The 12,564-nt window shown below is 52.3% G+C and overlaps 1 protein-coding gene across 1 annotated transcript; it reads right to left on the minus strand.

The window, feature by feature from the left end:
* Positions 1-4,310: 4,310 nt before the first annotated feature.
* On the minus strand, positions 4,311-6,459 carry LOC310890564 (olfactory receptor 14J1-like). Its single transcript, XM_083852887.1, has one exon. It carries the CDS (start codon positions 6,399-6,401, stop codon positions 5,490-5,492), a length of 912 nt encoding a protein of 303 aa, XP_083709013.1. The 5' UTR covers positions 6,402-6,459; the 3' UTR covers positions 4,311-5,489.
* Between the last annotated feature and the right edge of the window lie 6,105 nt (positions 6,460-12,564).

A 12,564-nucleotide genomic window follows, 5' to 3' on the forward strand; every position in this document is an offset into this window, starting at 1 on the left:
AGGAGACGAGATATAGTCATTGCAATGGGGCCTCACTGCTTCCTTGATACCCTGTGCAGGGGTGGGGAGGTGTCCTAATGAAGTTCTTGTCGTGGCATCACACTGCCCACCACATCATACAGACCCCAAGAAGAAGCCTGAGCCAGACGTGGGGGTGCAGGATCTCCCCTCCCAGTGGCTGGGGTCAGGCCTTGGCCCTTCTGCTTCACCAAAACCAAGCAAGACTTTTCCCAGCACAGCGCTTTGTCTGTCTGCAATCATGGCCTCCAATTATCTGCCCTAACAAGTCCCTGGGGAGGCTTTATTAGGAACAGCCCTCAGAGGGGCCCATTAATACTCCAAGTCACTTCAACTTTTCCTTCTGACTTTACTTTCTCAAGCGGTTACATCATTCACATCTCAGTACCTGAGCTTCTTAGACTGAGCACCAAAATACACCATGGAACTCATTAAAACAGAGAAAGTCCTAAGCAGCCATATCTCTCCCAGAATTTTCTTCATGTCTTCAAGACTTGTTCAGCTAATTGGAGAGCTTTCATGGTGTAGTTAAGGAGGAAGATATCAAGAAACACCTGAAAAAATACACTTTTCTCATCTTAAAGGATTCGTTTAGTTGAATTTCAGTTTGGAGCATTATTCTCTAACTGATATTGATCCAGGGTGTCTCCTTTGGAGACCTGCACAGGGAGGAAAAGCAGACTCTTGAGCTCTGACACTGCATGGAAAACCTTGCTCCTCACCACCCCAGCCCTGACATTTCTCTCTTTGGCGCTTGCATCACTTCTCCTTCCACCAGACTTCGGCCGAGAAGTCTGCAGCTGGATGTTACAGCTCCTTTGCACCAGCTCCCTCCTGCGTGCCTTAGAGACCTGGATGCACACAGGCGCAGAAGGGTTTCTCCTTATTTCAAACCAAACAACAGGAAAACATGCAGCAATCTTCCAAAAGCAAAGCAAGCTCCTCATCCTGTATGCCTCCTGTGAGGTTTATGTTCCCAAAAGGATGACTGGACCAGAAGTCTTTTATACTGATAGACCAGAAATTTTAAGTGTTAAGATTAGAATTAATCCATATGATATTAATTCAATGATAAATGATGAAGAGCTTTCTAAGGACACAGTTAGACAGACTGCAGATAGCTGGGCAAGCTTCAACTCCCTGAAACTCAAAGCAGCAACTGGGTTGGTGAGGGCGGTCTGAGTGATCCAGGAGGAAGGGGAGGGCAAGTCAGGAGAACCACGGGAAGTGCATAGGTCCAGACACGCAGCTGGAAAGGGGACATTCGACATGGACTGTTTAATCAAGACAGGTGGATGTACCCGGGAGATGAGGGAGCACATCATGATAGACAAAGCGATGACAATGCAAGTACAGGTGAACACCAGTTTTTCTTTTTCTGTGATGAAAATACATCCTGAAAATGCCTATTTCTTCATGAGAGAAACTACACTGTGTGACATTTTACGGAAGAGTTTGAATCAATGGAGGTAATGAGTAGTTGCTTTATGACTTAAGTCCTGAAGAAAATACTGGGTACTGAGGCAGAGCTTTGCTGTCTTACCATAAGCAACCAGTGCCAAGGTCTTCAGAGTAGTTTACTCACACTTGAAATATTTCCTTGAAATCCCATTTCCTGGTTCTGCTTTCAATGAAATCATTAGGCCTCCAGAGGCTCTGGTGAAGTTAGAGTAATTCCCTGGAATGGAAGCTGTCTGAAAGGACCTGCAGGAGACCAGAGGCCGTTGGTGGATACCGTGGAGACAGGTGATGTTTCCCAGGGCACCTCCACTGCCAGCAGTGGTCTTTCTCCTTGAAACTGCAGCCCAGCCCAGCACAGGAAACCTCTTCAAGGCAAATTCCTTCTTCAGCCATTTCTTGGGAGAGGCCTAAATTTGAAATGGCCATTGGGATCCCAAGAAACTCTCCCTCCTTCCTAGTAGGCACCTAAACATCCATTTACCGTCCTAGGTCATGTGTGGAAAAGTCAGCCTGAAAGACTCAAGAGCAGGACGCTTCAAATGGCTGAGGCAGAACCCATCAGCTTGCCCCACTTTGGGGAATCATCCCCTTCCAACTAGGGATATGAAAGTGAAAATGTGAAATGAACCGTCAGGTCAATGCGCAGATGAAGGGAAAGTCACACATATTGTGTTGGAGTAGCAGAAGGCAAAAAGCACTGCACTGTGCCTCAGAGTAACCAAGGAGACCTAATCCAGTTCATCTGTGAGATAAAGCAGAGTGAAGGACGTTGAGTTGTGGCGTAACATGAGAAGGACGTACATCACTGGTGAAGGAGCTGTCTTTTTGTGCCATCACCAATGCAAATTACACAAGAACTACATCAAATAAAGGTAACCTGTCCCATCCTGGCCCTGTCACACCATGGGGCAGCAGAGGGATCTTTTTCAGTTTCAGCCTCTTCAGAGAGGCTTTGCCCTCTCCCTGCGCACCACGGCGCACAGCCTGGCCCTGGACGCTGCGTGAGCGCCGTGCAGGTCGTGGCAGGCTGCGGTGAGGGGACGAATGCCCTGGGCCTCCTTCCTGCTCTGCCCAGGCCAGCAAGGGCCCTGAGCGGCCTTGTGTCCCCTGCCCCTGCAGCTCTGGGCTCCCTTCCCCAGCCCTGGCTCTGCAGCACCAAGCCCTGCTGGGAGCCCTCCCCTGCATGCTGCCACCGCTCCCTGACGCTGCTGGTGCCCTCTGCCGGGCACTGCCCAGCCCTGCCCAGCCCCTGCCCTCCTCTCCCCACCTCGCGGACCTCTCCCCAGCCCAGCAGCCCAGGCTGAGCTGGCCCCAGGGCAGTGCCTACCGCAGGCTACTGCAGGGCTCTGGGCACGGCCAGCACAGCCCCAGCCCCTCGCAAGGCACCGCAGCTGCTGGCACAAAGGCGGCTCTGGGCCTCCCCAGCAGCCCCCGTGCTGCTGCCAGCCATGGCTCAGGAGATGGTGGGCATAGAGCTGGTGGTGCTGCTCTGCAGAGCCAGGGGTTTTGGTGTCCTTGGTCATCCAGGGATCTCCGCTCTGCCCATTCTGCTCAGGGTGGGCAGCAGACTAAACTCAGTGGGGATCTCTACTGCTTAGCCCCTTTCCATCTCCCCTTATGGCTCAGCAGCACAGGGCAGTGCTTTCGCAGGACCATGGGGTTTCTCTAATGGCATAAAGGGCAGGCGAGTGCTACACTAGGTCGCAATTGTGGGGTTTCAGAGAGGTTGTCCTTAACTACACTGGACTTTCATGTGCCTTTGCCAGCTGGCTCCTCTAAACCCTTCTGGAATTGCAGAGCCCTCTTTAACTCATGGGCTCCTCATTTTCACCTTTTCCTTTACCTTTCTCTACCAAATTAAACCACAGACGGTTCACTCAGGGGTCTGGCGAACAAGTCTTACGGGGAGCAGCTGAGGGAGCTGGGGTTGTTCAGCCTGGAGAAGAGGAGGCTCAGGGGCGACCTTATCGCTCTCTATAGGTACCTTAAAGGAGGCTGTAGCGAGGTATGGGTTGGTCTATTCTCCCATGTGTCTGGTGATAGGAAGGGGGGATGGGCTAAAGTTGCACCAGGGGAGGTTTAGGTTGGATATTATAGAATCATAGAATCATAGAATATCCTGAGTTGGAAGGGACCCTTAAGGATCACCAAGTCCAGCTTCTGGCACCACACAGGTCTGCCCAAAAGTTTAGACCATGTGACTAAGTGCACAGTCCAATCGCTTCTTAAATTCAGATAGGCTTAGTGCAGTGACTACTTCACTGGGGAGCCTGTTCCAGTGGGCGACCACCCTTTCGGTGAAGAACCTCTTCCTTTTGTCCAGCCTAAACTTCCCCTGCCTCAGCTTGACACCATTCCCGCAGGTCCTGTCACTGGTGATAATGGAGAATAGGTCACCTGCCTCTCCACTCTCCCTCGTGAGGAAGTTGTAGACTGCGATGAGGTCTCCCCTCAGCCTCCTCTTCTCCAGGCTGAATAGGCCCAGTGACCTCAGCTGCTCCTCATATGTCTTCCCCTCTAGGCTCTTCACCATCTTCGTCACCCTCCTCTGGACACTCTCCAACAGTTTAATGTCCTTCTTGTACTGTGGTGCCCAGAACTGCACACAGTACTCGAAGTGAGGCCGCACCAGCGCAGAGCAGAGCAGGACAATCACCTCCCTCGACCGACTAGCAATGCCGTGTTTGATGCACCCCAGGATACGGCTGGCCCTCCTGGCTGCCAGGGCACACTGCTGGCTCATTCAACTTGCTGTCAACCACAACCACCAGATCCCTCTCTGCGGGGCTGCTCCCCAGCGTCTCATCGCTCAGTCTGTACGTATAGCCAGGGTTGACCCATCCCAGGTGTAGGACCCAGCACTTGCCCTTGTTAAACTTCATGTGGTTGGTGATTGCTCAGCTCTCCAGTCTGTCCAGGGAGAGATATTAGGAAGAACTTCTTTACCGAAAAGTTTGTTAGGCATTGGAATGGACTGCCCAGGGAAGTGGTTGAGTCACCATCCCTGGAGGTCTTTAAAAGACGTTTAGATGTTGTTCTTAGTGATATGGTTTAGTGAAGGACTTGTTAGTGTTACGTAAGAGGTTGGACTAGGTGATCTTGGAGGTCGCTTCCAACCTAGATGATTCTGTGATCCTGTGATTTTGTGATTCATTAGTTGAGGAACCGCTGCCAACCCAGACTCGCAAACTGTCCTTGGATATCAACTGACATATCCTGACAGTTCTGTACTCCACTCCAGAATGTTATTTGCCATCAACCCCAGCACCACTATGACAGTCCCATGCAGATATGTCAAAGGCCAGTTACTGTTTGCTGGGCTATGTGCAACCAAGAAGGGAGCTCCCAGTCCAGTCCTTGGTCCCACACTGGTCACTCTGGGACTCTGATTAATGGTGAAGCCCAGAAAAGCAAGAGACCTGTCAATGGAGCAGCCCCTTGGGTGTATTCCTGACACCAGGTTTGTGAAGAGGTGTGCAGAAATGTGACAGAGAGGTCTCTGTAGAGACAACAGGACTATCACTGAGGCCCTGCTGCTGGCCATGGCCATCGCTCCAGGAAGCAGCAGCCCCGACCCGAAGGCAGCAGAGAGGCAGAGCTCAGCAGGCAGTGAGGGGCAGCCGCGAGGGCCAGCGGGGCTGCTCCTCCCTGTGGCAGCTGGGCTCTGGGCCCTGAGCCCCTTCTGCATGCTGGGGCTGCTCCCCCAGCTGCACAGGAGATGGGAAGAGAGGGGACCTGAGACCACTGAATTTCTCATGGCTTCTTTATTGTCTTTATGTACACAAGATGCCCAGTTCTATAGATACATGAGAGGACTGGATCAACTTAAATAGAATAATCAAAGATGAGAGCATAAGAATAAAAATATTTAAATAAAAATAATATCATAACACTTGTGAGAAAACCATACTGAACACAAAGAACAACAAAATATTGTCATAATACTTTCTGAGTGTCCTTGTTGTCCTCTTAAGATAATTGGTCCCTTATCAGTGTTGGAGAAGCATGTATCAAAAGAGTTTCCTCAGGGCATCCTTGAGCTCCTGGTTCCTCACACTGTAGATAAGGGGGTTCACTGCTGGAGGCACCACCGAGTACAGAAATGACAACACCAGATCCAGGGATGGGAATGATTTGGAAGGGAGTTTCAGGTAGACAAACATAATGGCACTGACAAACAGGGAGACCACGGCCAGGTGAGGGAGGCACGTGGAAAAGGCTTTGTGCCGGCCCTGCTCAGAGGGCATCCTCAGCACAGCCCTGAAGATCTGCACATAGGACACCACAATGAAAAGAAAACACCCAAAGGCTAATGCGCCAATAACCACAAGAGGTCCAAATTCCCTGAGATAAGAAATGGAGCAGGAGAGCTTGAGGATCTGGGGGATTTCACAGAAGAACTGGTCCACAGCATTGCCTTGGCAGAGGGGCAGGGAAAATGTAGTGGCCGTGTGCAGGACAGCATGGAGAAAGCCACTGCCCCAGGCAGCTGCTGCCATCTGGGCACAAGCTCTGCTGCCCACGAGGCTCCCGTAGTGCAGGGGCTTGCAGATGGCAACGTAGCGGTCATAGGCCATGACGGTGAGAAGGGAAAACTCTGCTCCAGCAGAGACAGTGAACAGAAAGACTTGAGCTGCACATCCCTGATAGGAGATGGCCCTGGTGTCCCAGAGGGAATTGGCCATGGCTTTGGGGAGGGTGGTGGAGATGCAGCCCAGGTCGAGGAGGGCGAGGTTGAGGAGGAAGAAGTCCATGGGGGTGTGGAGGCGGTGGTCGCAGGCTACGGCGGTGAGGATGAGGCCGTTGCCCAGGAGGGCAGCCAGGTAGATGCCCAGGAAGAGCCCGAAGTGCAGGAGCTGCAGCTCCCGCGTGTCTGCGAATGCCAGCAGGAGGAACTCGCTCACAGAGCTGCTGTTGGGCATTTCCTGTCTTTGGTCATGGACACAGCCAAATGAGAAAAAAAAAAAAAAAAAAAAAAAAAAAAAAGACAGTGTTATGAGTAAAATCTGTGAGCAAGATTCAGCTAATTCCCAAATGAAGCCTTACATTCCCTGTTTCCAAGAGGACCTCTGTCTGTCTCCCTGTCTGGAGCCCTGCTCTGTGCTTGCTGAGTGTCCTGTACACTGCAGCTGCCTCTGCCCAGCAGCTCCCAGTGAGCCTGCTCTGCTCCATTGGAGGTCCCAAGAGGGCAGGTTCCTGGGAAGGGGCTCCCTCGGTTGAGTGAGGGGTGTTTGGCTGTGTGACTCCGTGTGCATCTTCCCTGTCCAACACCCAGGAGACAAAAGCAGCAGGTGGATCGTGCGTGTCTGGCCGGAGAGAGCAGGGAGCATCTCCTCCTGCCTCACCCTCCGTGCACAGCACTCCCTGTCAGAATCAGGCACCAGCAGCTGCCACGCTGGGCAAGGCAGAGAAGCAGACATGGGCAGGCAGGGCGGACCCAACGCGGTGCCGAGGCTGCGGTGTCGGTGAGGTAGAGCCTGTCCTCACACCCCTGTGCCATCTGCCCGGCACAGCCAGCAGAGGGAAAAGAGCTCTGGAGTGCAAGAAGCGTTGGGAATGTGCTCCTTGTCGTATGGTAGGAATTTGGGTGTAAGTTTAATTGTCTAGGTTCAATGCAAGAGGAAGTTCCATCATCTGTGCAAACCCTACAACTCTGTTAACACAGAGGCTGCCCCAGAATTAGAGCAGGAAAAGGCAGGCAGAGACTGCAGAAAGTGCCTTCTCTTTGCAGGCAGCCCCTGCCCTGCCCTTCCTCTGCCCAAGGCTGCCCTGCAGCACCTTCTCCTCCACACTGCACAAGCCACGAGAGACATCCTGGCAGCTCCTGGCCAGGCAGAGACGTCCCGGACCCAGGAACCCCTTCCAGGAACCTCCCCTGCACTACCCTGCAGCCAGAGACTTACCGTGTGCAGGGCTGTGAAGGTTTCTCCTGCACTGAGCTCTCCTCCGTTTGCACCCTGCAGGCTGCCTGGAATCCCTTTCTGCCTGGGTGCCTGCGGTCAGAGCCCCCAGCTCTGCTGCGCTGTGCACAGGAGCTGCTCCTGGGCACAGCTGTCTCTCTGCACCAGGGCCCTCTTGCCACGAGCTCTCTCTGTCTCAGGAACCCGGCCCAGCTCAGCACCAGATGCCCAGCCCAAGGCATTGGAATCCCCCCTCGGGGGGCTTTGCTGAGGAGCCCACGAACCTCAGGCACTGAGACACAATTGAAGACATCTCTCAAGAAGGCCAAGTCAGAGGCAAGTTTCCTGCAGTGTCCCCCTGAGGGCCAGCACTGACACAGCCTCCCTTGGAGCTCGTTAGAGCAGAGCATTGGAGGCGGTGAGGACAAGGAGTCAAAGGCACTGTGAAGGTGACCCTGACGTGTAGACAAAGTGGATGTGTTTGACCAAGCACAAGGACCAGGCCTTGACCCCTGGCCCCTGGGAGATCCTTTCCCTTCACACACTGCTCAGGGCTCTTCGTGGGGCAGGAGGAGATGGGGATGTACATGGCCAAGTGCAGGAGAATGGTACGAGCCCTGCCTGGTTTATGGGTGGGGGCGAGGAGGCAATGAGGCCCTGGTGCTTTACCGATAAGCTGTCTCCTCCTAGGCCTCAGTGGCAGAGACAACAGCCAGAGCCATGGACACAAAGCCCTGGGTCCTGTTGGGACTTTCACCCTTGTCACAGCCCTTGCTCCTCTCCACACCAGACTGTCCTAGGGACTCCCAGACCTGCACCTCTATCTTTGCTGGCTACAGAGTCTTGTCCCTGTGGTGTCACACCGGTTCTGAGCTGAGTCTGATAACTCAGATTTTCTTGGTGGCCATGCTCCTCGTAAGGCAGCTCTGTAGGAAGCTGGCCTGGTTCCTGGTGAGCAGCACCACTGCTCGTATGGCATCCCTCGTGGTGCCCAGGCCCTCCTCCTCCTGGGCACTGCTCCCTCAGCAGGGTCCCAGTCTGCCCTGATGTGTGGGGTTCCTCTTCCTCTGCTGCAGGACTGGGCTCTTCTCCTTGTAAAGGTCAAGAGGTTTCCGTAGGCAAAATCCTGCAGTTTCTCAAGGTTTCCTCGGACAGATGCTCCTTTCTGTCAGCTGTTCTTGTCTGCAGGCAGACAGTTCAACCTTCGTGTGATTGTGCTATCTCTGACAAGACAGCAGCATCAAGAGTTGCAGAAAAGTTCAGATAATACAGGAGTAATCAGCTGAATGGAATTTCAGCACAGTCACAGAAGGGCAGGGGATGGAGGGCTGCCAGGTTCCACCTTTTCTGTTCTTCCTTCTCATGCATGCTTTCAGTTTGTCTGGAGCTGTGTCCTGAATGTTATGGGGCTGTGCAGGTCAAAGTTAGAAGGGCCAAAGCCCAGGTGGAGCTGAAACTGTCTATTATTGTAAAAAAAAAAAAAAAAAAAAACAAAATAAAAAATAAAAAATTGTTTATGTAAATATTTTAATAAAGGAGGGTTAAGGAGAATCATCATCCTTTAATGGATGTAGGAGGAAACCTGGTGACAAGAGATGAGGTAAAGGCTAAGGCACATACTTCCTTCTTTGCCTCAGTCTCTAGCAGCAAGACCAGTTGTTCCCCTGGACATTTCTTCCTCCTCATGGCCAGTGCCACCCTTCCTAAGTGATTCTGTGGCAGTTTTTTCTCTCCTGCTCTTTCCTACTACCAAAGAAAGCTCCATCAGGGTGGAAACAACTCCTGAAGTAGGCATCCCAACCCATCAGGCTCCTTGTGGCCTGTCAGCCAAGCAGACAGAAGTCACCTCAGCAGCATCTCCCAAACCCTGGGCCTGCTGCTGGCCTTGCAGCTTCTTGGCTAGACACAGCCAAGCCTTGTGCCTCCTGCTGTCCAGTCCTGGACTCAAGCAGAAGGGACAGGACAAGCCCTCTGCGGGCCTTCTTTCTGTCTGGGTCGTCCTGGGGATGGAGGCAGAGGGGATCCCACAGGCAGCATGCCAAGCAAGGGCCTTCTGCTGGCCTAGCAGGGCCACTGGCAGATGGCAGCCCCAAAGTGCACATCCCAGGGAGAAGCCAAGGCTGACCTGCCACCTCCAGACACAAGGGACCTCACAGTCCCTTTGCGTGACATGTTCCTGCTGCTGCCCTATCAGCTGCAGAGACAGAAGTGACCTCCCAGTCACTGCCGCAGTCCCATTCCTCCTGCTGGGGCAGGAGATCCTGAGGCAGAGCTGACCACTTTCTCGTCCGCATGGGAATAGGGCTCACCTTTGTGGGTCAGAGAGTAAACAAAGGTTTAATGGGAAGGTTTGGTCTTCTTCTGTGGTTAGGCTATGGGAAAGCTCTTTGGTTTAGGGTCTTTTTAGGTCTGCCAAGAACTTATCTAGGCCTTAATATATCATTTTAATGCTAGTGTCAAGGGAAGGGATTAGGGTGAGCAAGAGAGTAATAGGAAGGGAAAGGGGCTATGGGTGAGTTTTACTTCAAGGGATACTTTGAGTTCAAGCATTCGAGTAGGGGATTCCTGTCAGAGTGTTGGAGTAGCATTTAGTTTTAGGGATTAAAACTACTGGTTAAAATAAGGTAAGGGCCACACATGGCTGTTTTAAGTCAGTGTTATCACAGCTTCGACATTACATGAACCCTCTTATTTCAGCTGGCCATGCTCCTCTTCCCACCCCAAAATCTCACATCTCTCTTGTCCAGGCTACTCCTGACCTCCGCATATCTTACTGGGATCAGCTTTCTGATGACGTTCCTGATCTCAGAGCATCTGTCTCACCTTTGTTGGCTACTCCATTGCTGAGAAGGAAGTGGCATTGTAGTCAGGAGGGAAAAGGACAAAAAGGTCTTTAGGAGCATCCTGAACAATGGGCCCATCAGCTCTGCACCTCCACAGAATCACACTTCCTGCCTATAATTTTGTTTCCCAAATGGCTTCTGTGGATCCAGGGTTACTTTTTTCTCATGCATGTTTCAGTGTTGGATGTGCAGGGATGGAATAAGGAAAGCCAAGGCACAGATGGAACTGAGCTTGGCAAGGGATGCAAGGAATAACAGGAAGGGATTCTATAGATGCTTTGCTCAGAAAAGAAAGGCCAAGGAGAGTGTTCCCCCTCTGATGGCTGAGAAGGGTGAACTGGTAATGACAGAGATGGAGAATGCTGAGGGACTCAGCAACGTCTTCTCCTCAGTCTTCCCTCAGTCTTCCTTCTCCTCAGTCTTCCCTGCCAGTCAGGCTTCCCAAGTCTTTCATTTCCCTGAACCCAGAGATGGAGGCCTGGGGTCAAAGTCCCACCTGCTGTAAGTGAAGAGCAAGTTTGGGAACACCAGATGAAACTCAACAAGTACAAGTCTATGGGGCCTGATGACTTGCACCCCAGGGTCCTGAGGGAACTGGCTGATGTAGTTGCCAAGCCTCTGTCCATCATATTTGAAGAGTCCTGACAGTCGGGTGAAGTCCCTGGTGACCGGAAAAAGGGAAACATCACTCCCATTTCTAAAAAGGGTAGAAAGGATGACCCAAGGAACTCCAGAACGGTGAACCTCACCTCTGTGCCTGGCAAGATCATGGAAAAGATCCTCCTGGAATCAATGTCAAGGCACATGCAAGGCAGAGAGGTGATCCACGACAGCCAGCATGGCTTCACCAAAGGGTAGGTTGTGCCGGACCAGCTTGGTGGCATTCTACAATGGAGTGACAAAATCAGATGACAAGGGAAGACCGACCGATGTCATCTACTTGGACTTCTGTAAGACCTTTGACACGGTCCCACCCAACATCCTGGTCTCCAAATTGGAGGGATACATTCCTCCTGCTGGGGCAGGACATCCTGAGGCAGAGCTGACCTCTCTTGTCTCTTTGGGACTAGGGCTCACTTTTCTGGATTAGAAATTTAGCAAATGTGTTGGTCTGCTTTTGGTGTCAGGTCTGTGTTTAGGTTATGGGCAAGCTTTGTGGAATAGTTTTTTGTTCTACGTCTGCCTAGAAGTCTAGGTTTAATAGAGGATTTTAATGCTAGTGTTAAGGGCAGGGATTAGGGTGAGCACAAGAGTAAATGCAAGTTTCATTCTTTAGTGGCAAAACCAGTTGTTCTCTGGATACCCAGTGCCCTGAGCTGGTGGAAGGGGATTGGGAGCAGGATGTGGCCCTCACTTTCCACAAGGAAATGGTTGGCGACCTGCGACAGCACTTGGATGTACGCAAGTCGATGGGGCCGGATGGGATCCACCCAAGGGTACTGAGAGAACTGGCGGAGGAGCTGGCCAAGCCGCTTTCCATCGTTTATCAGCAGTCCTGGCTATCAGGGGAGGTCCCAGTCGACTGGCGGCTAGCAAACGTGATGCCCATCTATAAGAAGCACCGCAGGGTAGACCGGGGGAACTATGGGCCTGTTAGTTTGACTTCAGTGCCAGGGAAGCTCATGGAGCAGATTATCTTGAGTGTCAACACGCGACACTCGCAGGGCAACCAGGGGATCAGGCCCAGTCAGCATGGGTTTATGAAAGACAGGTCCTGCTTGACGAACCTGATCTCCTTCTATGACAAAGTGACACGCTTAGTGGATGAGGGGAAGGCTGTGGATGTGGTCTTCCTTGACTTCAGTAAGGCTTTTGACACTGTTTCCCACAACATTCTCCTAAAAAAACTGGCTGCTCGTGGCTTGGACTGGCGTACGCTTCATTGCGTTAAAAAATGGCTGGATGGCCGGGCCCAAAGAGTTGTGAATGGAGCCAAATCCAGTTGGAGGCCGGTCACTAGCAGAGTCTCCCAGGGCTCCGTACTGGGGCCAGTCCTCTTTAATATCTTTATCGATGACCTGGATGAGGGGATTGAGTGCACCCTCAGGAAGTTTGCAGATGACACCAAGTTAGGTGCGTGTGTCCGGCTGCTCGAGGGTAGGAAGGCTCTGCAGGAGGATCCGGATAGGCTGGACCGATGGCCTGAGGCCAGCTGTATGAAGTTCAACAAGGCCAAGTGCCGGGTCCTGCACCTGGGGCGCAACAACCCCAAGCAGAGCTACAGGCTGCGAGATGAGTGGTTGGAAAGCTGCCTGGCAGAGAAGGACCTGGGAGTACTGGTTGATAGTCGGCTGAACATGAGCCAACAGGGTGCTCAGGTGGCCAAGAAGGCCAACAGCATC

The sequence above is a fragment of the Anser anser genome (assembly GCF_964211835.1).
Source record: "Anser anser genome assembly, contig: HAP1_SCAFFOLD_32, whole genome shotgun sequence".
Lineage (NCBI taxonomy): Eukaryota > Metazoa > Chordata > Aves > Anseriformes > Anatidae > Anser > Anser anser.